At 36.4% G+C, this 24,287-nt stretch overlaps 1 protein-coding gene across 6 annotated transcripts in view; it reads left to right on the plus strand.

Moving 5' to 3' along the window:
* The window catches only part of LOC128210040 (formin-like protein), a 72,230-nt gene extending 48,568 nt beyond the window's left edge, over positions 1–23,662 (plus strand). For 5 of the 6 annotated variants that reach the window (XM_052914346.1, XM_052914606.1, XM_052914447.1 and 2 more), the window contains 7 exons: positions 1,173–1,302; positions 3,725–3,900; positions 5,172–5,273; positions 7,436–7,540; positions 8,065–8,170; positions 16,180–16,312; positions 19,283–23,662. In XM_052914346.1, the coding sequence (XP_052770306.1) occupies positions 1,173–1,302; positions 3,725–3,900; positions 5,172–5,273; positions 7,436–7,540; positions 8,065–8,170; positions 16,180–16,283 (723 nt within the window). In that variant the 3' untranslated portion in view covers positions 16,284–16,312; positions 19,283–23,662. The remainder of the gene's footprint in view (positions 1–1,172; positions 1,303–3,724; positions 3,901–5,171; positions 5,274–7,435; positions 7,541–8,064; positions 8,171–16,179; positions 16,313–19,282) is intronic. The other variant, XM_052914365.1, reaches the window with a different exon arrangement.
* The last annotated feature ends 625 nt before the right edge of the window (positions 23,663–24,287 follow it).

Below are 24,287 nucleotides of genomic sequence, written 5' to 3' on the forward strand. Positions count from 1 at the left end.
ATATCCATGACAACTAGGAATAATTGCATATCCATACGCAATTATTTTCACTAAGCACAAAAGAGTTCCAGCAAAAAAATACATTTTTACTTAATTTTGTTTAACTGAGGTGGGAGAAAAAGCATTTACCATAGCTGCTCGTGTAAGATAGGTTCATTCCGACCCTCGCGCAGGGTGTTTTGCGGAAACTCGGTAAACCTGGTTTCCGCAAAACACCCTACGCTCGGGTCGGAATGAACCTATCTTACACTCTCGGCCATGGAAGATACTTAAAATCTTCATCATTCATGTACATGTAAACTTGCTTGATCAATAATGCTCGATCCATGTCCAGAAATGCTTGATTTTTATCAAGTGATGCAACGTCCATGTCAAGAGATGCCCGGCACATTTCAAGAAAGGCTTGATGTCAGAAGATGCTGAGTTCTAAGTCCAGAGATGCTTGGTCCATGTCAAGAAATGCTTGGTCCATGTATGGAGATGCTTGGTCCATGTCAAGAAATGCTTGGTCCATGTATGGAGATGCTTGGTCCGTGTCAAGAGTTGCTTAGTCCATGTCATGGTCTGCGTCAAGTAATGATTGGTCAATGTCAAGAGATGCTTGGTCCATGTGAAGAGATGCTTTGTCTGTGTCAAGAGATGCTTGGTCCATGTGAAGAGAAGCTTGGTCTGTGTCAAGAGAGGCTTGGTTCATGTGAAGAGATGCTTGGTCTGTGTGAAAAGATGCTTTGTCCATGTGAACAGATGCTTGGTCCATGTGAAGAGATGCTTTGTCTGTGTCAAGAGATTCTTGGTCCAGGTCAACAATTGATTGGTCAATATCAAGAGATGCTTGCTCCATGTGAAGAGATGCTTGGTCAATGTGAAGAGATGTTTGGTCCATGTGAAGAGATGATTGGCCCATGTGAAGGGATGCTTCTTCCATGACCAGAGATGCTTAGTCAATGTCAAAAAATGCTTGATCCATGCCAATAATAGCCTGATCCATATCAAGACATGCTTGATCCATGGCAAGAAAGACTTCACTTATGTCAAGGATTTTTTTTATCTAAGCCAAAGTTTATTTCAAATTCATTTGTATGTGTTTGTAGAATTGCTAAAATCATGTCAAGAATTTTTTATATAGAGAAAACTTTTGAAACTGAAAACTAAATCTGATCTTTTATTTCCAGTTGATGGACACAAAGACAGCAGACAAGAAGCTGACGTTGATGCATTTCCTTGTGGACACTGTCCAGCTCAGGTTTAGCGACATACTCAACTTTGAGTCTGAACTCCGGTTCATAGAAAAGGCAGCTCTAGGTATGTGGCTTTTGTATTTAAGTTTGTACAATCACATGAGGAGACTAAAAATTAATTGCTAGTTTTTCATCCCCACCCACCCTATTTTTTCCGACAACCCTTAAATTTTGTTGAATCATCAATTAAAAATGTTGAAATATGGTCTTTATTTGCATATCCATCCGACACTGCCCTTTTATGTATACCTATGGTGTTGATGTATATCATTCACTTGTAAAAAAGAAAGAAAAGAGAATTGTTACGGCTCCGTTCATGGGTCGTCTAGAAACACATGTCTTTGGTCCCTAATGTAATAAGAAATAGCATGGATACATATTAGTCATATGATAAAAAATAGATTGTCACCCACAGCAACCATGAAAAAAAAAAACGAATGAAAATCTAGCAATTAATTTTATTACCCTTATGATAAAAATAATCAAACTCAATAATAACTCAATTATTAAAAAAATGCTGACCAATTTTGGGCCTAACTTTGAACACACTCCTTATACTATACTATAAACTTGATCACCCCAAAAATGTTGTTGTTTTTTTAGCTCACCTGTCACGTAGTGACAAGGTGAGCTTTTGTGATCACTCTTCGTCCGTCGTCCGTCCGTCCGTCCGTCCGTTCACAATTGCTTGTGAACACAATAGAGGTCACAATTTTGACCTAATCTTTATGAAACTTGGTCAGACTGATCATCTCTATAAAATCTAGGTCAAGTTCGATATCGGGTCATCTGGGGTCAAAAACTAGGTCACTAGGTCAATTAGTAGAAAAACCTTGTGAACACAATAGAGGTCACAATTTTAGCCTAATCTCAATGCAACTTGGTCAGAATGGTCATCTCTATAAAATCTAGGTTAAGTTCGATATTGGGTCATCCGCGGTCAATAATTAGGTCACTAGGTCAATTAGTAGAAAAACCTTGTGAACACAATAGAGGTCACAATTTTAGCCTAATCTCAATGCAACTTGGTCAGAATGATCATCTCTATAAAATGTAGGTCAAGTTCGATATTGGGTCATCCGCGGTCAACAACTAGGTCACTAGGTCAATTAGTACAAAAACCTTGTGAACACAATAGAGGTCACAATTTTAGCCTAATCTCAATGCAACTTGGTCAGAATAATCATCTCTATAAAATCTAGGTCAAGTTCGATATTGGGTCATCCGCAGTCAATAACTAGGTCACTAGGTCAATTATTAGAAAAACCTTGTGAACACAACAGAGGTCACAATTTTGACCTAATCTTTATGAAACTTGGTCAGACTGATCATCTCTATGAAATCTAGGTCAAGTTCGATATTGGGTCATCTGGGGTCAAAAACTAGGTCAGTAGGTCAATTAGTAGAAATACACTGTGAACACAATAGAGGTCACAATTTTAGCCTAATCTCAATGCAACTTGGTCAGAATGGTCATCTCTATAAAATCTAGGTTAAGTTCGATATTGGGTCATCCGCGGTCAATAACTAGGTCACTAGGTCAATTAGTACAAAAACCTTGTGAACACAATAGAGGTCACAATTTTAGCCTAATCTCAATGCAACTTGGTCAGAATGATCATCTCTATAAAATCTAGGTCAAGTTCGATATTGGGTCATACGCATCAATAACTAGGTCACTAGGTCAATTAGTACAAAAACCTTGTGAACACAATAGAGGTCACAATTTTAGGCTAATCTTAATGCAACTTGGTCAGAATGATCATCTCTATAAAATCTGGGTCAAGTTCGATATTGGGTCATACGCATCAATAACTAGGTCACTAGGTCAATTATTAGAAAAACCTTGTGAACAAAATAGAGGTCACAATTTTAGCCTTATCTTAATGAAACTTGGTCAGAATGATCATCTTAACATAAGCTAGGTCAAGTTCCATATTGGGTCAACCCAGGTCAAAAACTAGGTCACTAGGTCAATTAGTAGAAAAACCTTGTGAACACAATAGAGGTCACAATTTTAGGCTTAACTCAATTCAACTTGGTCAGAATGATCATCTCTAGAAAAATATAGGTCAAGTTCGATATTGGGTCATTCGCGGTCAATAACTAGGTCACTAGGTCAATTAGTATAATAGGTCAGAATGTTCACTTTATTTAGCAAAGCTACAGGTGAGCGATACAGGGCCATCATGGCCCTCTTGTTTAAATATATTTCATAAAGTTATTGGACCTGCAGTTTCATAAAGAAAAAATCTTTATCATTTTTTTATGTCTTTTCTTTCTGTTTAAGCAATATCTTGGCAAAATTTGAACACCAAATTTTAATCAAAATGATGCATGTTTTCCAATAAGAAAAGCCTGATTCCATTCCCAAAATGGTTAAAACAACATGTAAGTTGCTTGTGCCGAGAAGTATAGATACACAGGTATGTCGAATATATCTTTTATGGTGACTATTTGAAAAAAAAGCTCTTTCTGCCCCCCAGTTTCGATGGAAAACATGACCACAGACATTCACATGCTGGAAAAGGGGATGGACCTAACCCGTAAGGAGTTTGAACTTCGGAGAGGGTCACGTGACCAGCCCATGATACTGAAGGACTTCCTGGCTAACTCTGAGGACAAACTACGCAAACTGCTCAGCGATGCCAAGACTGCTCAGGTACAGTGTTCATTGATTGGCTTACATGTATACCAATCGATAAGGTTAATGCTTAATTATTTTACAATTTATTACAACATTCTGTTAACGAGAGAATGGTCCTGTGCTTTTGTTGGAAGCAGAGTACACGGAGGAAACTTTCTTCTGATTTGGTGACCACAAACCACACTCACATACGCCTGAACTAGAAATAAGATATGGGATACCTTTGTTAAAAGGGAGTGCACTTTTCACTATGATAACCAAACAACCAACAACAATTTGTTTTGCTTGATGGTGAAGACAGCTGTGTAGCTGTTATGAATCACACTGTTGAGTCTGTTTCTTTGGTAGAAACAAGTACTGGTTTCTGTTTTAAGAGGCTTTGAAAAGGAACCTCTGGTAGGAGTTGAACATGTAACCACCTGGTTGAGAGGAGGACAACCAGTGTTCCAGCTAGGCCTAAATAGCAGGGGGAGCACCCTACTGTCCTTTGCCGGCACACTGCTGCGTATTTACTTTGCCCTGCTGTGCCCTTTTGCTTGACAGAGCCCTCTTTGATGAATATTTGATGTTTTATGCATTTTTCTTAAACAGTTAGTAATGGTTTAAGCTATAAAACATTAATTTTGGAACAGAAATATGAAAATCTGCAATCTGATCTTTAGTCAGCAAACTTTTATGGTTGGTTTGCTGATGTTTACGCAAACAATTGTTCTTTCCAAGACAAAAAATAAAGTTGTCAAAACGGTATATCTGTTGGAGTGCAGCTTTAAGTATCCATTACAAACTATTAGTATTGAAAGAGATTGCAACACATACACAATTTTAATTGAACATTGACCCTTGCAAGTGCCCCATTAAGGATCATTCAATGCGCATCAAAAGTGCCCTTTCTGACCAAGCAGCACTGGACACATAGACCACTAGATCACTCACACTCTCTTAGCATTTTATGATTGGCAGACTTAGTCATTGTTTTCCATATTTGAATTGAAGGACAACTGTAATAAATAGAACTTCATGTATCAGTTAACGTTCAAAATGTATTACTTCATATATAATTTAAATTTAGGTATTTAGTTGTCAGCACACAATTACGTTCCAAATGATACCTAATTTATATGGGGTTAGCCGGCATCAAGATTTAACATTATGAATATTATGATAATAAGCTATCGGAGAACTAGCATGTTTGTTACTCACATTTTTGAATGACTTGAAGGTGGGACTCGTGTGTTTGACCCACTTATAACTGATTTAAACTAAGAAATTTATGTTTTGTTTTACAGGACGCCTACTCCAGGGTGGTGGAATATTTCGGAGAGAGTGCAAGATCAGTTTCCCCATCCACATTCTTCTCACAATTTGTCCGATTTGTTAATGCTTTCAAGGTGAGTTGTCTCCCTTTGCCAATATAATTGTTGCAAGTTTTATTCTAAATAAGCGAATATGGCTTTGAATGTAAAATTTATTTATGACATGAAAAAAATGTGTTTGCCAAGGTGTTAACTGAGGCTAACAGAATTGTATTAAGGGTCCTCAGGGGTTTTCAGCGAAAATTGGGAAGAGGCTGGCCTTTTTATTTTGTGAATTTTTATTCTTCTATTTTGTATATTTTTGGGGAAACAAGTGTTTATAAATTGGGAAAATATACATATATTTTTTCTTTTGGGAAGTAGCCGAATTTAAAAATTAAATTAAAAAGCCGTGGTCATGATGGAACAATATTTCCCTTGATGGAGATACTACCATAATCAAATGAATAACATATCATAATGAGAAATAAAAGAAGTTTATTAAATGAAAAAGACTGGCTTGAAGTTCTTCAATTACAAATATATACAACTTGTCAGCGGGTCTATTTGACTTTTAGGTGAAATTGTTAGCCTATATTTTAGTAACTTTTTAAAACTAGCACAGATATGTTTAACACATTCGTAGACTCTTAAAGTGACACTCGTTCTTAAAATCAATACATACACATGTATAACAATCACAACTTTTGAGTGATAAGCCTTTAACTACTTACCAAATAATTCATTTATGGAAAATTTTAATTACTCATGACATGATTGTAACCATGTATTTAATAGCTGATAACACTCAAATATTAAATGACTCGTTGGTCCTAAAACAATAACAGTTATCAATTAACATCTCATAAGGTAGTAACATCATGTTTTCTGCATGTTTCTTTCAAATTAAACATGATATCCTTTATAATAATCATTGTTTTCAATATTTATTCACCCTTTTTGGTAAATTGAAATAATTGTATTAATTGTGGTACTTCTTATTTGGGTGTAAGTGTGCATCTTTATGTTGCTTCAAAACAAAAACCTTCAGCCTCTGATGAGTACAAATTCACAACCCTGGACCTACCAAGGGGTGACTTACTTGGGCCCGCTGGATCCTAGTGGCATAAACTTATCAGAGGGAACTCTGACTTTCACATAATGTTTCTCCCCATAGCAACCACATCTGTACATTGAGTCCTTCTCCCCATAGCAACCACATCTGTACGTTGAGTCCTTCTCCCCATAGCAACCACATCTGTACGTTGAGTCCTTCTCCCCATAGCAACCACATCTGTACGTTGAGTCCTTCTCCCCATAGCAACCACATCTGTACGTTGAGTCCTTCTCCCCATAGCAACCACATCTGTACGTTGAGTCCTTCTCCCCATAGCAACCACATCTGTACGTTGAGTCCTTCTCCCCATAGCAACCACATCTGTACGTTGAGTCCTTCTCCCCATAGCAACCACATCTGTACGTTGAGTCCTTCTCCCCATAGCAACCACATCTGTACGTTGAGTCCTTCTCCCCATAGCAACCACATCTGTACGTTGAGTCCTTCTCCCCATAGCAACCACATCTGTACGTTGAGTCCTTCTCCCCATAGCAACCACATCTGTACATTGAGTCCAAAACTCAAGCCCCAATTTCTCAAAACTTATTAGGCTTAAAAGGCTTAAGTAGCTTGTTACACTAGCCAAAATATATAAATTGATTTTTGATTGATGAAAAAGTTTTTTTGTGATTCATTAAGATAATTACTATCTAAAGTGTAAAAACTCTTAAAGAAGTAAATATAACGCAAATTATTGAGAAATAAAAATAGTGAGCTTAGCTCAATCCTGTTATATGGGACTTGAGAAGTTTCGAGAAATTGGGTCCTGAGGTTGAACAGTCTTGATTGAATGATGGTGTTCGCCAACAAAAAAGATGAAATTCACAGCGAAATATGAAACTTGGATGGTGGTGGTGGATGATGATGATGATGGTGCTGGTGGTGCTGGTGGTGCTGGTCGGTTTTAAGAAATCTATTTTATGAATATTTATCTTCTATAAGTTAACTTTTGTTTGGTGTTCTACTTTCCCTGCTTTCTCTAACAGCACGGTATTGGACAACGAGCGTCGACAAACGTTACAAGTGTTGGGAACGTTACAGCTTTGTTAAAATGATGGCAGTCACCAATAAGAAAGATTCTCTGTAGATATATGTTTTATAAGTCTAGACTGTTTGTTTGACATTCTGTTTTCTCCCACAGCAAGCGGTAGTGGACAATGAACGTCGACGGAAACTTGAAAACTCTGTGTACGGCCATGATGAGATGATGATGGTTGCCAGCAAGAAAGAGAAGAAACAGGTTCAGGTCTGTAGTAGCTTTAACTTAAATCATCTGTCATCAACTGAGTAATGCCTGAAAAAAGTACAACACCAAATCTTGCCGTTGTTGGTGAAATGGGAAAATCCAACTTTCTACTAAAATTTTGTCATATTTTATTCCTACTTGTTTTTTGGACATGAATGGAGAGCCTTGATGTAAAAAATAATACAATTTGAATTTGACCTGGGTTCAATTCCCAGTCTGGGCGCATGTGAGTTTGGTTAGTAGTCACCAAGTTGGACAAGTGGGTTTCCTCAAGCTAATCCGTTTTCCCCTACAACACAAGACAATACATCGATTAGCATCGTGCCAACAAGAGTGACTTAGTATAAGTTATAATAAATAAGTATAATTTTGTTATAATTTGTTTTTTCAATTCTTGTTAAACAAATAAGTTTAAACTAACAATCAAGATTTGACTGTAAAGATTTGCAAAAAAAAGAGGTTGCCATGGATACAGCACCAATTGAAAAAAAAACAACAATAAAACTTTAAACTGTATATTACAGGAAGCAATGGTTTCGGAGTTGAAGCAGCGTAATAGGCAAATTAAGGACAAGAAGTTGTTAAACAAGGATGAAGTCTATCATGGTGCTCTCGAGGACATTTTGCTAGGTATGTTTGCCATTCAGTTATATCATGTTGGTTTTAATTTGCCAAAAAAACAACAGATAGTAGTTTTTGTCTGACAAGGGTATGAAGTATTGGACAATGCCGTTGAGAACTTCTGGTCAAGTATATTTGCCATTGTTTAGCTGAAAACTCCACTATTACGTGAAAATGAGAAATTAGCAGGTTATAAGAATTGACTGTAAATAAAAAAGAAATCATTTTGACCTCTTTATAATCATGATGAGTTTGAGCAGATTTATTCACGCGTTATTTTAAAGTTGTCAATGGTTAAATTGATTCCCCCACTCCATCCCCCCACCCCCACCCATACCATTGATTAAAAACAATTTCCTCTGACTAGGCTGACTTGCACATTTTCAACATTTTCAAAACATCATCAGTGATAGCTAATGAGATTCACATATGTTGCAGTATGGCAATTAAAATATTAACATAATGCCTTAGCCAAGGTATTTTATAACTTTTAAGTTTTTATCTTTCCATGTTATGCAATTTGTTCTTGAATATAAATTTCTACAGTATGTCTAAACTATGTTAAGTGAATGATAGATGTATAATATATGTATAAAGCTTTCAAAAAAATGATTTCTGTATGTATCACAGAGCTCTCCAAATCCTTTGATATATGACCCCAAAATTCTCCTTTTTATACGCCCGAAGGGTCGTATTATGTTATGGCCTCCATCGTCTGTCTGTCCGTCTGTCCGTCCGTTAGCAATTCCGTGTCCGGGCCATAACTTGGTAACTAATGAAGCGATTTTCAAATAACTTTATACAAATCATCACTACATTAAAAGGATGTGTCGCGCACAATTTCCAGGTCCATACCTCAAACACTAGAATCACCATGGGGGTGCGTTAGCAATTCCGTGTCCGGGCCACAACTTTGTCACTAATAAAGTCCTTTTTTTTAAACTTCATATAAAGCATCATTACATTAAAAGGATGTGTCGCGCGCAATTTCCAGGTCCATACCCCAAAGACAAGAATCACCATGGGGGGGCGTTACAACTTTGTCACTAATAAAGTCATTTTCAAATAACTTTATACAAAGCATCACTACATTAAAAGGATGTGTCGCGCGCAATTTCCAGGTCCATACCTTAAAGACTAGAATCACCATGGGGGGGGCGTTAGCAATTCTGTGTCCGGGCCACATCTTTGTTACTCATCCGTTAGCAATTCCGTGTCCGGGCCATAACTTGGTAACTAATAAAGCGATTTTCAAATAACTTTATACAAATCATCACTACATTAAAAGGACCTCAAGCCGAATCTTCTTCGGGCGTATAATGCTCCATTTCGCGGTGCTCTTGTTTTTAGTGTTATTGTGTTGTTCCAATGTTTTAGACAGTTAAGCCTGCAGAAAATACTATACACCACTTATTCAGAGCATAAATTTAAATTACAATTCTGTTATACACAATCTATGTACAAAATGTACTTTACAGAGCCAAATTATTTCCCCCCTAATATTAAGATAGTCGTCAATGGTGTCCATGTTTGCTATCTATGTTGTTTTTTTACTGTAAGTATACAAACTTATATAAATTTTAGATGAACATGAATAACAAACAGTTCTTTGCTATGTTGTATGCCATAAAATCATGAGAGTGCTATGATCTTCAATATTATGATCACTTTGTGACATGAGGGTGTGAGTGGTCTAGTGGTATAGGTTTACGCCTCTTCACTCAAGAGGTTGAGGGTTCGATCCCCACCAGGGGTACTTTCTCATGGCCTTTCGAAAAAGGACACAGTACTGGTTTTTGTCCCAGGAAACTGACTCGAGAGTGATCTTATAAGCTATTGGCTTTTAATTATTTTCCGTCACCCTGTAGAGTGAATGTGTGACAAAACATCCTGTGCACAAAACCTCTCATGTCATTTTGACTGGGTGGACAAAACATCCAAGATCATTTTGACATGGTGAACAAAACATCTCAATTCATTTTGACACTTACCGCCCATTAGAGGGACTTGACATCAGATGATACAACTGCATAAAGAAAAGAAAATTGTCAAAAACTTACATAAACTTGATATTGTTGTGTACAATTGTGAATATTTCTTACTTGTGGATCACATTGCTTACGACACTTGTGTCTTACCAAGTTTTTACTTATCTTTCCAATTCCAAAATTTTGTGGTTTTGCTACCACATAAATCCCAGTTATATAAAAAGCAAATTCTTAATAATACTGGACATATTTTATACTTTATATTTAAAACATTATTGAAACAAGAAGAGAAGAATGTTTGATTGATTGATATTTTGTAGGTTCATACAGTATGAATGCTCAGGTGAAACTTTGCTAATGTTCTGAGAGGAATAAAACCGCTTCATAAATATGCAAAATTACACCCTTACTTAATACTGCATAAATGCTTAAAAAATATGAATTACATCCTAAAGAAACGGTCTACTTCACATTTTTTATGTAAAACCCATTTTTAGTTTTATTTAGTATTACTGTATGAAGGAGTTTGGCATTTGGAGTTCATGACCATATACCTTGGCTGAGGCGATAAGCATGATATTGAAACATATTTGTCTGCAAATATATTTATTTAAGGCATGATATTAGCATGAAAAACTTATAAATCTTTACATCTTATTAAAATAACAGGTGCATTAAGTTTATACTTAAGGCTCATCAACTGCGACATCGACATACTATAGAACAAAGCTATCAATTTTGTTGACAGATTTTGTTATCAGATAGTATGGCAACAAAGCTTCAATTTTTGTCGACAGAGTATGTAGTCAAATAGTTTGGTAATGAAGCTACCAGGTAGGGTAACAAAGCTATCATTTTGGTCGACAGTTTTTATCAGATAGTTTGGTAACACAGCTACTATTTAGGGTAAGGCAGCTACCATTTAGGGTAACAAAGCTACCATTTTGGGGTAACAAAGCTACCAATCAGGGTAACAAAGCTACCATTTAGGCTTACAAAGCACCATTTTGGTCGAAAGTTTTTACTATCGGAAAGTTCTGTAATGTACAGCTACCATTTAGGGTAACGCAGGTACCATTTAAGGTAACACAGCTGCTATTTAGGGTAACAAAGCTACCATTTAGGGTAACACAGCTACCATTAAGGGTAACAAAGCTACCATTTAGGGTAACACAGCTACCATTTTGGATAACAAAGCTACTATTTAAGGTTACAATGCTATCATATTGGTCAATGTTTTTTACTATCAGATAGTTCTGTAACGCAGCTACCATTTAGGGTAACGCAACTTCAATTTAGGGAAACAAAGCTACTGTTTAGGGTTACAAAGCTACCATTTTCATTGACAGATTTTACTATCAGAAAGTTCCGTAATGTACAGCTACCATTTAGGGTAACGCAGCTACCATTTAGGGTAACAAAGCTACCCTTCAGGGTAACAAAGCTACCATTTAGGGTAACAATGCTACCATTTAGGGCAACAAACCAGTTTTTACTATCAGGTAGTTGGGTAGTGCAGGCTACCATTTAGGGTAATGCACCTACCATTTAAGGGAACAAAGCTACCATTTTTTTCAATAGTTTTTGTTTTCAGATAGTATGTAACAAAGCTACGTTTTAGGGTAACAAAGCTACCATTTTTGTGGACAGTTTTTGCTATCAGATAGTATGGTAACAAAGCTACCATTTACATTAACAAAGCTACCATTCTTGTGGACAGTTTATGCTATCAGACAGTATGGTAACAAAGCTACTTAGTTTTTGCTATCAGGTGGTTTGGTAACAAAGCTACCATTTTCAGGTAACATAGCTACCATTTTGTGGTCAGAAAACTACCATTTTGTCCACAGATTTTGCTATCAGGTAGTTGGTAAGAAAGCTACAATTTTTGGGTAACAAAGCAACCATTTAAGGGTAACACAGCTACCATTTGAAGGTAACAAAGCAACCATTTTGGGGTAACAAAGCTACCATTTGAGAGTAACAAAGCAACCATTTGAGGGTAACAAAGCTACCATTTGAGGGTAACAAAGCTACCATTTGAGGGTAACAAAGCTACCATTTGAGGATAACGAAGCAACCATTTGAGGGTAACGAAGCTACCATTTGAGGGTAACAAAGCTACCATTTGAGGGTAACAAAGCTACCATTTGAGGGTAACAAAGCTACCATTTGAGGGTAACAAAGCAACCATTTGAGGGTAACAAAGCTACCATTTGAGGGAAACAAAGCAACCATTTGAGGGTAACAAAGCTACCATCTGAGGGTAACAAAGCTACCATTTGAGGGTAACAAAGCAACCATTTGAGGGTAACAAAACAACCATTTGAGGGTAACAAAGCAACCATTTGAGGGTAACAAAGCTACCATTTGAGGGTAACAAAGCTACCATTTGAGGGAAACAAAGCAACCATTTGAGGGTAACAAAGCTACCATCTGAGGGTAACAAAGCTACCATTTGAGGGTAACAAAGCAACCATTTGAGGGTAACAAAACAACCATTTGAGGGTAACAAAGCAACCATTTGAGGGTAACAAAGCTACCATTTGAGGGTAACAAAGCTACCATTTGAGGGTAACAAAGCAACCATTTGAGGGTAACAAAGCTACCATTTGAGGGTAACAAAACAAAGCTACCATTTAAGGGTAACAAAGCTACCATTTGAGGGTAACGTAACAAAGCTACCATTTAAGGGTAACAAAGCAACCATTTGAGGGTAACAAAGCAACCATTTGAGGGTAACAAAGGAACCATTTGAGGGTAACAAAGCAACCATTTGAGGGTACAAAGCAACCATTTGAGGGTAACAAAGCAACCATTTGAGGGTAACAAAGCAACCATTTGAAGGTAACAAAGCTACCATTTGAAGGTAACAAAGCTACCATTTGTGGGTAACAAAGCTACCATTTGAGGGTAACAAAGCTACCATTTGAGGGTAACAAAGCTACCATTTGAGGGTAACGAAGCAACCATTTGAGGGTAACAAAGCTACCATTTGAGGGTAACAAAGCAACCATTTGAGGGTAACAAAGCTACCATTTGAGGGTAACAAAGCAAAGCTACCATTTAAGGGTAACAAAGCTACCATTTCAGGATAACAAAGCTACCATTTAAGGGTAACAAAGCAACCATTTGAGGGTAACAAGAGGGTAACAAAGCAACCATTTGAGGGTAACAAAGCTACCATTTGAGGGTAACAAAGCAAAGCTACAATTTAAGGGTAACAAAGCTACCATTTGAGAAAAACAAAGCTACCATTTAAGGGTAACAAAGCAACCATTTGAGGGTAACAAGAGGGTAACAAAGCAACCATTTGAGGGTAACAAAGCAACCATTTGAGATAAACAAAGCAACCATTTGAGGGTAACAAAGCTACCATTTGAGGGTAACAAAGCTACCATTTGAGGGTAACAAAGCTACCATTTGAGGGTAACAAAGCAACCATTTGAGGGTAACTAAGCTACCATTTGAGGGTAACAAAGCAACCATTTGAGGATAACAAAGCTACCATTTGAGGGTAACAAAGTAACCATTTGAGGGTAACAAAGCTACCATTTGAGGGTAACAAAGCTACCATTTGAGGGTAACAAAAGCAACCATTTGAGGGTAACAAAGCTACCATTTGAGGGTAACAAAGCTACCATTTGAGGGTAACAAAGCTACCATTTGAGGGTAACAAAGCTACCATTTGAGGGTAACAAAGCTACCATTTGAGGTTAACAAAGCTACCATTTGAGGGTAACAAAGATACCATTTTGGGGAAACAAAGCTACAATTTTTTGGGATATCAAAACTACCATTTTTGTCAACAGTTTTTGCTATCAGGTAGTTGGGAACAAAGCTACAATTTCGTTATTCATAGATATAAACAATTATGCTTGTTAATATTTGTTAATGCTCACAATAAAAAAGTGTGCTGCTTTCCTGGTTGCTGTGACTCACTGTGGAATAGGTTTCAACCTTTCACCAAAGAGGTCGTGGGTTCGTGCCCACTATTGGTATTTTCTCACGGCCTCTCGAAAAGCACACCAGTACTTGAGTTCTTGTTTCTACCCAGGAAATGGTATCGAAAGTGATTCAATTCAGTTATACAGCAGTCTTCACCTATCCAGCTTAAAAAATAAAAATTGTATAAACCAAATATTTGTATGAGTAAAAATATCAGCTTATGTATTTCATGAATATGCAAAATTGCTATACAGTATGATATTGGTTTGTGGCATACTTTTTATTGAATCCCCCAAAAGATCCTACTTTGGATACATAAGCATTTTGAATGGTCAACAGTAATTATTGGATGAATATTGACCAATCAACAAACATTTTGGATAACTTTAACCAAACCAAAAAAATATCCCAATTTTATACAAATGGCTGCGGAATTATAATTAAACCCCTCGACAAACAAAGTTTGAAGGGGGTATATTGGAGTCACCCTGTGGTCTGTCGGTCGGTCCGTCAGTCGGTCTGTTGCAATTTCCTTGTCCGGAGCATAACTTAAAAACTACTTGATGGAATTGGATTAAACTTCATACAATGATAGAGCATAATGAGAGGAAGTGCAGTATACAATAACCATAACTCTATTCTTGCTTATTACTGAGTTATTGCTCTTTGTTACTCTTTTTTGTCCGGAGTATAACTTGAAAAGTACTGGATGGAATTCATTGAAACTTCATACAATAGTAAAGCACAATGAGAGGAAGTGCAGTGTTCAAGAACCATAACTCTACTTCAGCTTATTACTGAGTTATTGCCCTTTATTTGTTTTTTTTTTGCTGTCAATTTTTTTTCCAGACATTAACTTGCAAACTACTAGATGGAATTTATTAAAACTTCATACAATGGTAAAGCACAATGAGAGGAAGTGCAGTGCACAAGAACCACAACTCTATTTCAGCTTATAACAGAGTTACTGCTCTTTGTTACTTTTTTCTTGTCCGGAGCATAACTTGAAAACTATTGGATGGAATTTAATAAAACTTCATACAGTGATAGATCATAATGAGAGGGAGTGCAGTGTACAGGAACAACAATTCAATTTCAGCCGATTACAGAGTTAGTGCCCTTTGTTACTTTTTCTTGTCCGGAGCATAACTTGAAAACTATTGGATGGAATTTAATAAAACTTCATACAGTGATAGATCATAATGAGAGGGAGTGCAGTGTACAGAAACCGCAATTCTATTTCAGCTAATTACAAAGTTACTGCCCTTTGTTACTTTTTCTTGTCCAGAGCATAACTTGAAAACTATTGGATGGAATGTAATGAAACTTCATACAGTGATAGATCATAATGAGAGGGAGTGTAGTTTACAGGATTAGCAATACTATTTCAGCTAATTACAAAGTTACTGCCCTTTGTTACTTTTTCTTGTCCAGAGCATGACTTGAAAACTATGTATGGAATTTAATAAAACTTCATTCAGTGATGGATCATAATGAGAGGGAGTGCAGTGTACAGGAACAGCAATTCTATTTCAGCTAATTACAGAGTAACTGCCCTTTGTTACTTTTTCTTGTCCGGAGCATAACTTGAAAACTATTGGATGGAATTTAATAAATCTTCATACAGTGTTAGATCATAATGAGAGGTAGTGTACAGGAACCGCGATTCTATTTCAGCCAATCACAGAGTTATTGCCCGTTGTTACTTTTTTCTTCTCAGGAGCATAACTTGAAAACTACCGGATGGAATGTAATAAAACTTTATACAATGGTACAGCACAATGAGAAGGAGTTCAGTGTACATGTGCGGACAGTTACTTGAAATCTATTAGATGGAATAGCATAAAACTTCATACAATGATAAATCATAATGAGAGGTGGCGTTTGGGGGTATTAATCACCTTCAGTGATAGCTCTAGTTGTTTGTGATTCAATCAACAAAAAGATGACTGGTTGGTGAATTTTATGTCATCCATCAATATTCCTATACTCTATTACATCTGACTTGCTATCTAATAATTTTATGTTTGGCATGAGGTCCTTTACTTGTATGTTTAACAACTGTGCATGGTTTGCCTGTAGACTTGAAGAACGAGCCTTACCGACGCGCAGACGCAGTTAAGAGAAGTCAACGACGGAAAGTGGAAAACCTTACGCCTGCTGCACGTGCAAACAACATGTTCTGATTCTCAATCAATATCTCTATCTGTCAAAGGTATCTACCAACGCTGATCTTACTTATTCACAATAATCTTACAGCATGTTTAATTTTATTCTCTGCAATATGATGTTCATCTTGGTAAGAAGACATTATCTAATTCACTTTTCTATGCCTATTCTGCTTGAAAAATGCATCTGTGTAAAATGATATAACAGACTAATATATGTAACTTTTAAGGCTTTTTATATGCCCATTCATAGAATGAGACATATTATAGTAAGACCTGCAGGGTACAGGTGGGCGGCTTCCAGTATGTTGTCTCATCATTAACGTGTGAAGCATTTATCCAATTATCCCCAAATTTGGTCAGAATGGTGTATAGGCAGAATCATTTGGTCATGTTCAATTACCATTCATGCCGCCACAGTCACTCCAGAGTTGTGTCTGTTGAAAGGCGCAAAAACTGTATTTACAGTGTCTAAATTTGGCTTAATATATAACCAGTTATCACCACTTGGTGTATTGAATAGAATGGCAACATGAAGCACTCTTGTTATGCCCCCTTTCGAAGTAGAGGGCTATATTGCTTTGCATATGTCGGTCAGTCGGTTGGTCGGTCGACCAAAGCTTGTCAGAGTGATAACTGAACACTTCCTGGACATATGAAATGGTCATCAAACTTGACATGAAGGTTCAGCCTGACCAGCACATGACCCCTATTGATTTTAGGGGTCATCTGGTCAAAGGTCAAGATCACAGTGACCTTTAATGGTAAAAGGTTGTCCAAGTTTGTCCAAGTGATAACTCAACAATGCCTAGACCTATGTCATCAAAATGGACATGGAGGCTGAGCCTGACCAGTAGATGACCCCTATTATATATAGGGGTCATGACATCAAAGGTCAAAGTTAGAGTGACCTTGAATGCTAAAGGGTTGTCCAAGTGATAACTTGACAATGCCTGCACCCATGGCCCGAAAACTTGCCTTGGAGGTTGGGCCTGACGAGTAGATAGCCCTTATTCATTTAAGGTTTCAAAGGTCAAGGTCACAGTGACCTTGAACACAAACTCGACAATTCCTGGACCTATGGTCATCAAGCTTGACATGAATGTTGGGCTTGACCAGTAGATGACCCCCATTGGTTTAAGGGGTCATTGGGCCAAAGGTCAATGTCACGGTGACCTTTAACGCGAAAAACGTTCTGAGTGATATCTCAACAATGCCTGGACCTATGATCATCAAACTTGACATGGAGGCAGGGCATGACCAGTAGATGACCCCAATCGATTTAAGGGGTCATCAAGTCAATGTTCAAGGTCACAGTAACCTTGAATGGGAAAAGGTTGTTCGAATGATAACTCGACTATGCCTGCTGACATGGCCCTCAAACTTGATTTGAAGGTCGGTCTTTACCAGTAGATGACCTTTTTTTAATTTTAGGGGTCTGCAGGTCAAACCTGAAGGTCACAGTGACCTTGAACGAAAAAGCTTGTCTGTGTGATAAATTGACAATGCCTGAACCCATGGCCCTCAAACTTGACATTGTTTGAGGTTGATCAGTTGATGACCCCTATGGATTTTCAGGTCATAGAGTCAAAGGTCAAGGTCATAACTCATATTCATCAATATATTTACTTATTCCCTGTTGCTAAGAGGATACATTTTTATCTACAAATATCAGTTATCATCAGAACATGATTAAAAACTGTACCTACAGGTACTATCCTCACACTTTGAATAGTCATAATCTCAAAACTGCCTCAAATGGCCATAAAATGACAAATTAGCTGTCATGACAACATGGTGCACGGGGGGGGGGGGGGGGGGGGGGAGATAAGGTTTAACAAAAATCTCTTATGTTTATGTTTGAGTTTGATTCAGACTTGAATGTTTTATTATCTTGCCAGTTTTTGAAGTAAAGGTCAAGGTGTTGTCACAGCTTTTTAGTCGCTAATGTGGTCGCTACTTGAATCTTAGACATAACTCAATAACAATTCAATATGTTGAAATGAAACTTGGTACACATGTTAACCATGACAAATGCACATGTATAGCAGTCAGTCAGATTTCTCTTGCAAATGTTTGTTGAGTTTAGCCATTTCACTCATAAGAAATACTTTCATTTGATTCCCAACTATTTAGAATTTAAATGATTACAACAAAGATCTTACTTTGGTAACAGTGACAATGTGACAATGTTCAGTCTCTCTTGCACAGGCATTCCTGTACTTCTACCTGACCTGTGAATCTCTGTGTTCCCCATGCTGAGTTAGACAACTTGGCGCCATTTAAAAGCTGCACTCATATAGATTGACAGTTTTGACAACTTTTTTTCTGAAAGCGATACTAATGCTTTTAGCCATAAAACATTTTTTTACCGTAAATATGAAAAACTGTGATATGATATTTTGTCACTAATCTTATATCACTGGTTTCCAGAAATTCACAACAAAATGGACTCATTCAAGACAAAAAAAAAATAGTTGTCAAAACGGCCAGTCTGTGAGAGTAAATGGACGGAAAAAAAAGAAGTTATTCTTAAAAATCCTTAAACTGGGACATTCTTTGGGAACTAATTGATGTTGACTTCTTATAACTTGGCATCGTCATGTTGATGTACATTAACCACAATGCACATGCTACTTGGGGAACTGTTTTTTTTTTTTTTAAAACCCAGATTTTCAGCGTAATTTTTTTTAACTATAATCTAAATTTAAGATATGCAAGAAAAAGTGTCATTCATGAGTATGTGGTAAGACAGAAAAAACCTGACCCTCTGGCAATAAAACGAGAACAGTAACTCAGAAAGCCTGGTAACTATATTCCACGCTTACCCTTGCCTTGGATATTTCAATCAGTCCCGCATATGGTGGCACTTGATTGAAAAACGAAAAAAAGAACATGTACCTGAATCTTCTTTCAATGCTTTTGTTAAATGTTTGCTGTGTTTAAAACATTTATAGAACAGGGCAGAGGAACTGGAATTAATTTCTCAATATTAAAATGACATGATTGTATTTCAGATTTAAGGTCATCGCCATATAGAAGAGCGGATGCTGTTCGTCGCAGCCAGAGACGCAGTGCAGACTCTGGGGGGCGTTATAGCAGTGGTCGCTGAACATAGACATTTTAAAACACCTACTGTATAGTGGAATTCTTAGGAAACAAATTTTGATTCAAGGATGTAATCATGCCGAACAGTGAACTCGGATGATTCAAGACATTGAAATACTTGTATGTGCATCATAGGAACTCGAGAAGGCGAAACATATGTGCCACAGCTGTGCAAGTGCTGAATATGTGGACTGCATTATAGCTCCAGTCACTGAAATACCAAATACATTCAAAAACATTTTTGAGTACACGAGGAGGCAGAAGAAACAAACACTTGAGTCAAAGACATCCGCAAGCTGAACATGTTGGCCACATTAAAACTCCAGTCCCTAAAAAAACAACATTCAAAAACATTCATGTTAACAAGAAGGGAGAGGAATCGAACATTCGAGTTGCAGACATTCACAACCTGAACAGGTTGGCCACTTTAAAGCTCCAGTCACTGAAATACCAAATACTCAAAAACATTCAAGTTCACCAGAAGGCATGAGAAAAACAACATTGGATATATACACAAGCTGAACTTGTTGGCCAAGTTAAAGCTTCAGTCACTGAAAAAACAAACATTAAAAAACGTTCAAGTTCACAAGAAGATAGAAGGATCCAGCTTTTGAGCCATGGACTTGTATACACGCTAAACAAGTTGTCTGCAGTATAGCTTCAGTCACTGATAAAACAAATCATTCAAAAACATTCAAGTTCACAAGGAGGAAGAAGATCTGTGAGTCGCAGATGTACACATGCTGAAAACTCACAGAGGCACCTGACATGCTAGTTTCATCACTAAGTTTGAGTTTCTGTAAATGTTCAAGCAAATCATCCAATGATTTGTGAAACCTATAACTTTGGCCATGCACACTTGTCTGGTGTATTAATATTTTATCTTGCCATCATCCAAAAGAATACTACGCAATTTTAAATTATGCCACCCCCCTACAGAAGCAAAAGTTACCCTTTTGGGGTCCAAATTAGCGAAAAAAGACACCCAAATATATACTATTAAATAATTGCCTTCCCCCCGGGGTTTATATGTTTTACTGGAATAGCCTAAAAAGAAAGTTACAATGTAATGAAGATTTGCAGTTTGCCACTTGAGTATGAACTCTGACTTCAGACTGGTTGTCGTCATGGTCTATGGTTACGAATGGTTATATTTCTCTTGGAAGAGTCCAAAATAAGACCTTTATTACCTGTGAATGTACAGTTTGAATGTCCAAACTAAGACCTTTATTACCTGTGAATGTACAGTTTGAATGTCCAAACTAAGACCTTTATTACCTGTGAATGTACAGTTTGAATGGTATCATCTTAAAATCTCTGGAATCTCAATTCAACTACATGTAGTTCGACCAAGTAATAATTTTGTGTGAAATTACAAGTATAAAAATCATGATGTCAAGTGGCATTAGGAATTAACGGAGCTTGCCTCTACATAATGTTGATAGTGTCATTAATGTCTGCACTTTAATGTACCAAGCAGGACAATGTTCAGTGAAATTTGATTTTTATCACTTTAAATTAAATGTTATTCAGTGATTTACATGTATGTGTATCGTGTATCTGTGTAAATTCGGGTAATCTTTGAAACTGTGGAATGATACAAAACATTTAAACTTGGGAAATCATTTTTGAACAGAAAATTACCTTGGAGATTTTTATATATTTTTTTTAAATGTATAATGTAGACACTGTATAGCATTATTTATCGTATCGTAAGTAATATTATTTCGACTTACAGGCTTATATATATATATATATATACCTTACTGAAAACTATTCCGTCACGAACATTGGTGCAATGAAATTTGAACTTATTAAATTGTATGTACTACTTTGTAATAATCCATCATCGGTAACCCCGGTATTTATATGTCTGCGCTAAATTAGTATCATGGGAAATTGATTGACAAAATCTTGTTTCATGAATATTAATGAGGTAGGGGAAAAAACTTGTTCAATGAAATTGCATGTTACAAAAAGGGATATTTTCATTTTTGCAAGGTATTGTGCCTCATATTTTGCAGCTTATCGATATTTCTACATATTTTCAAAAGGTTCTTTAATTTAATTTTACAGATTGTTAAAAGTTTGTTTTGTAATCCTAATCTGGGGCCGTATTCAATAAACATCTTATATTGAACTTAAAATTAAGATTAGAAACTCAGTGTTTTGATTGGACTGTATATTTAGCTGACTAATAGGCTGAATGGAATCACTGAGGCATGTCTAAGGATAAGGATAAGATCAATATTGAAGACTGGCCCTGGGTAAGAAGTTAAAGGACTCATTTAAGCGGAACACGTCAAATTTAGATAATTTAACGATTGAAAAGGGCTCTTTTTCAATAGTATGATGATTGGTTGACAGAAAACAAACTATGTGCAATATTGTGGTTTTATAAATGTCATTTAATCTGTGTTATATGTGACCTATGTCAATGTACTATCTTTTTTTTTAAGTAAACCTCTGTTGTGTACTTGTTTTAACTTTAAAAGTCGAGTTTAAGTGTTTCTGTGAAGGGACTTAAAGGTTGTTGGGTAATGTTTTCATAAAATAAAAATTTCAATTTAAAATATTCCTACCTAAAATTTAAAAACATGTATTTGAAGGCACATCTGATTTGTGATTTGAGTTCATTTGGAATTGTAATGTATTTGCAAAACATAAATGCATAAGAATTTCAATGAACATGATATAAAGAAGAGATAGAAATTTGGTGTCTTTGCAAAAGATAGCAGTTAATCTGGATAATTAAAGATTGTAACCACTCGGAGCTTCACTTTAGATGTTTGTATAATAAATGTTCTTTAATTCCAGTAGATCATTTTTGTATGTACAGAAATTTTATATAAAATACAATATATTATCTTCAGGTTGTAAATATTGTTTCCAAATTCGAAAAATATTAAAGGTTGTTTTGTAGGATGGCTTTAAAGGTTGGCTTTAAAACATTAAAAGAAAGCATTTACTGGCTTAACAAAGGTTTTCTTTATGTAATATTTTCTTAATTCTTTAAATTCAAAATATTAAAGGTTGTTTTGTAGGATGGCTTTAAAAGATTGCTATAAAACATTAAAAAGAAAGCATTTACTGGCTTATAGAAGTTTTTCTTAATGTACTATTTTCTTATTTCTTGATTGAAAATATTAAAGGTTGTTTTGTTGCTGGCTATAAGTTATGCTGTAATAGAAAGCCTTTACTGGCTTGAAGAAGGTTTTCTCAATACATGATCTAAACATTCTTTAGACTGACATTAAAACGTCATGAAAGCGGTGACTTTATGATGTCACATATTTGCTGATATTGCCAATAAACTACGATAACAGTAACATTTATTCATCCTTTTTGATATATCAAAACAATTATATTCATTGTGGTAAATCTTATATGGGAGTAAGATTGCAAACTTAATACAGAACTCAATCTCTGGAAACTTGAGTCCCTTATAACCTTTTTTAGCTGAGCTCACTATTTTTGTTTTGTACTTAATCAATATTAAGTAAGAAATTTGGCGCTTTTTAAAAAAGATAATCAAATAAGCTAATTACGCTTAAGAAATTTTGGCCCGTTTTTAACTATTGGAAGAAGAACAGAAATACATACATTAGTACATTATTGATACAAGCAATACTATATATACTAAGATAATTTGTACTTCCATTTTTAGATCGTTTGATGAAAATGTGGCATAGTTTTATTATTTGCAACAGTGTGTATTAGGGGCTACATAATTACTGTCCAAAAATGTCTTCCAAGACAATGCTGTACACTGCAAACATAAAGCAATGTAGATGGCTGGAATAAGCAGCTATCACTGTAGGTGTTCTGAATGGTAGACTTATACTGGAATATTTACTGCTACATTGTATCTTGTTTGGAAGTACACTTTAGGATTCACAATAATATGGATATATGTGTTGCAATTTAAAAGATTTTTCCTGATGTAAAAAAAGACAACAACAGTTGCATAATTTGGTATTAGAATTATTGCATACTCTTTGAGGTTTTCGAATTCAAAGTACATAATTACAGAAACTTACACATTAACATAATGTATGTCTACTTGATCCATTTTTTGAAAAGTAGGACAATTTTATTCCTTAAAAGTATAGTTTATTCTAATGATATTTTGCAGTATTCAGCATTGTTTTTGTCTATTTTGTGACTTATTTCTAAAAGTCCTTGTGCAGTGTATGTTTCTTGGTTAGTTCATAGCACATATTTTCAAATGCCATAAACAATCTTAAGATTATAACTATTTTATGATGAAATAAATCATGTGATACTTATTTTGTTTGTACTCATCTTAAATATTGATGGACACTTCCCGCCCTTGTTTGTAGACACTTCCCGCTCTTGTTTGTAGACACTTCCCGCCCTTGTTGACTAGCTCTGAGGGTGGAAACTTCCCGCCCTTGTTTACTAGCTCTGAGGGTGGACACTTCCCACCCTTGTTTACTAGCTCTGAGGGTGGACAGTCCGCTATTGTTTACTAGCTCAGAGGATAGACACTTCCCGCCCATGTTTACTAGCTCAGAGAATGGACACTTCCAGCCCTTGCTTGTTTACTAGCTCAGAGGATGGACTCTTCCCGCCCTTATTTACTAGCTCAGAGGATAGACACTTCCCACCCTTATTTACTATCTCAGAGGGTAGACACTTCCGCTATTGTTAACTAGCTGTGAGGATAGACACTTCCTGCCCTTGTTAACTAGCTCAGAGGATAGTCACTTCCTGCCCTTGCTAACTTGCTCAGATGATGGACATTTCCCGCCCTTGTTTACTAGCTCTAAGGATAGACACTTCCTGCCCTTGTTTACTTGCTCAGAGGATAGACACTTCCCGGTCTTGTTTACCAGCTCAGAGGAAAGACACTTCCTGCCCTTGTTTACTTGCTCAGATGATAGACACTTC

The sequence above is a fragment of the Mya arenaria genome, chromosome 1 (genome assembly GCF_026914265.1).
Source record: "Mya arenaria isolate MELC-2E11 chromosome 1, ASM2691426v1".
NCBI classification, from domain to species: Eukaryota; Metazoa; Mollusca; class Bivalvia; order Myida; family Myidae; genus Mya; species Mya arenaria.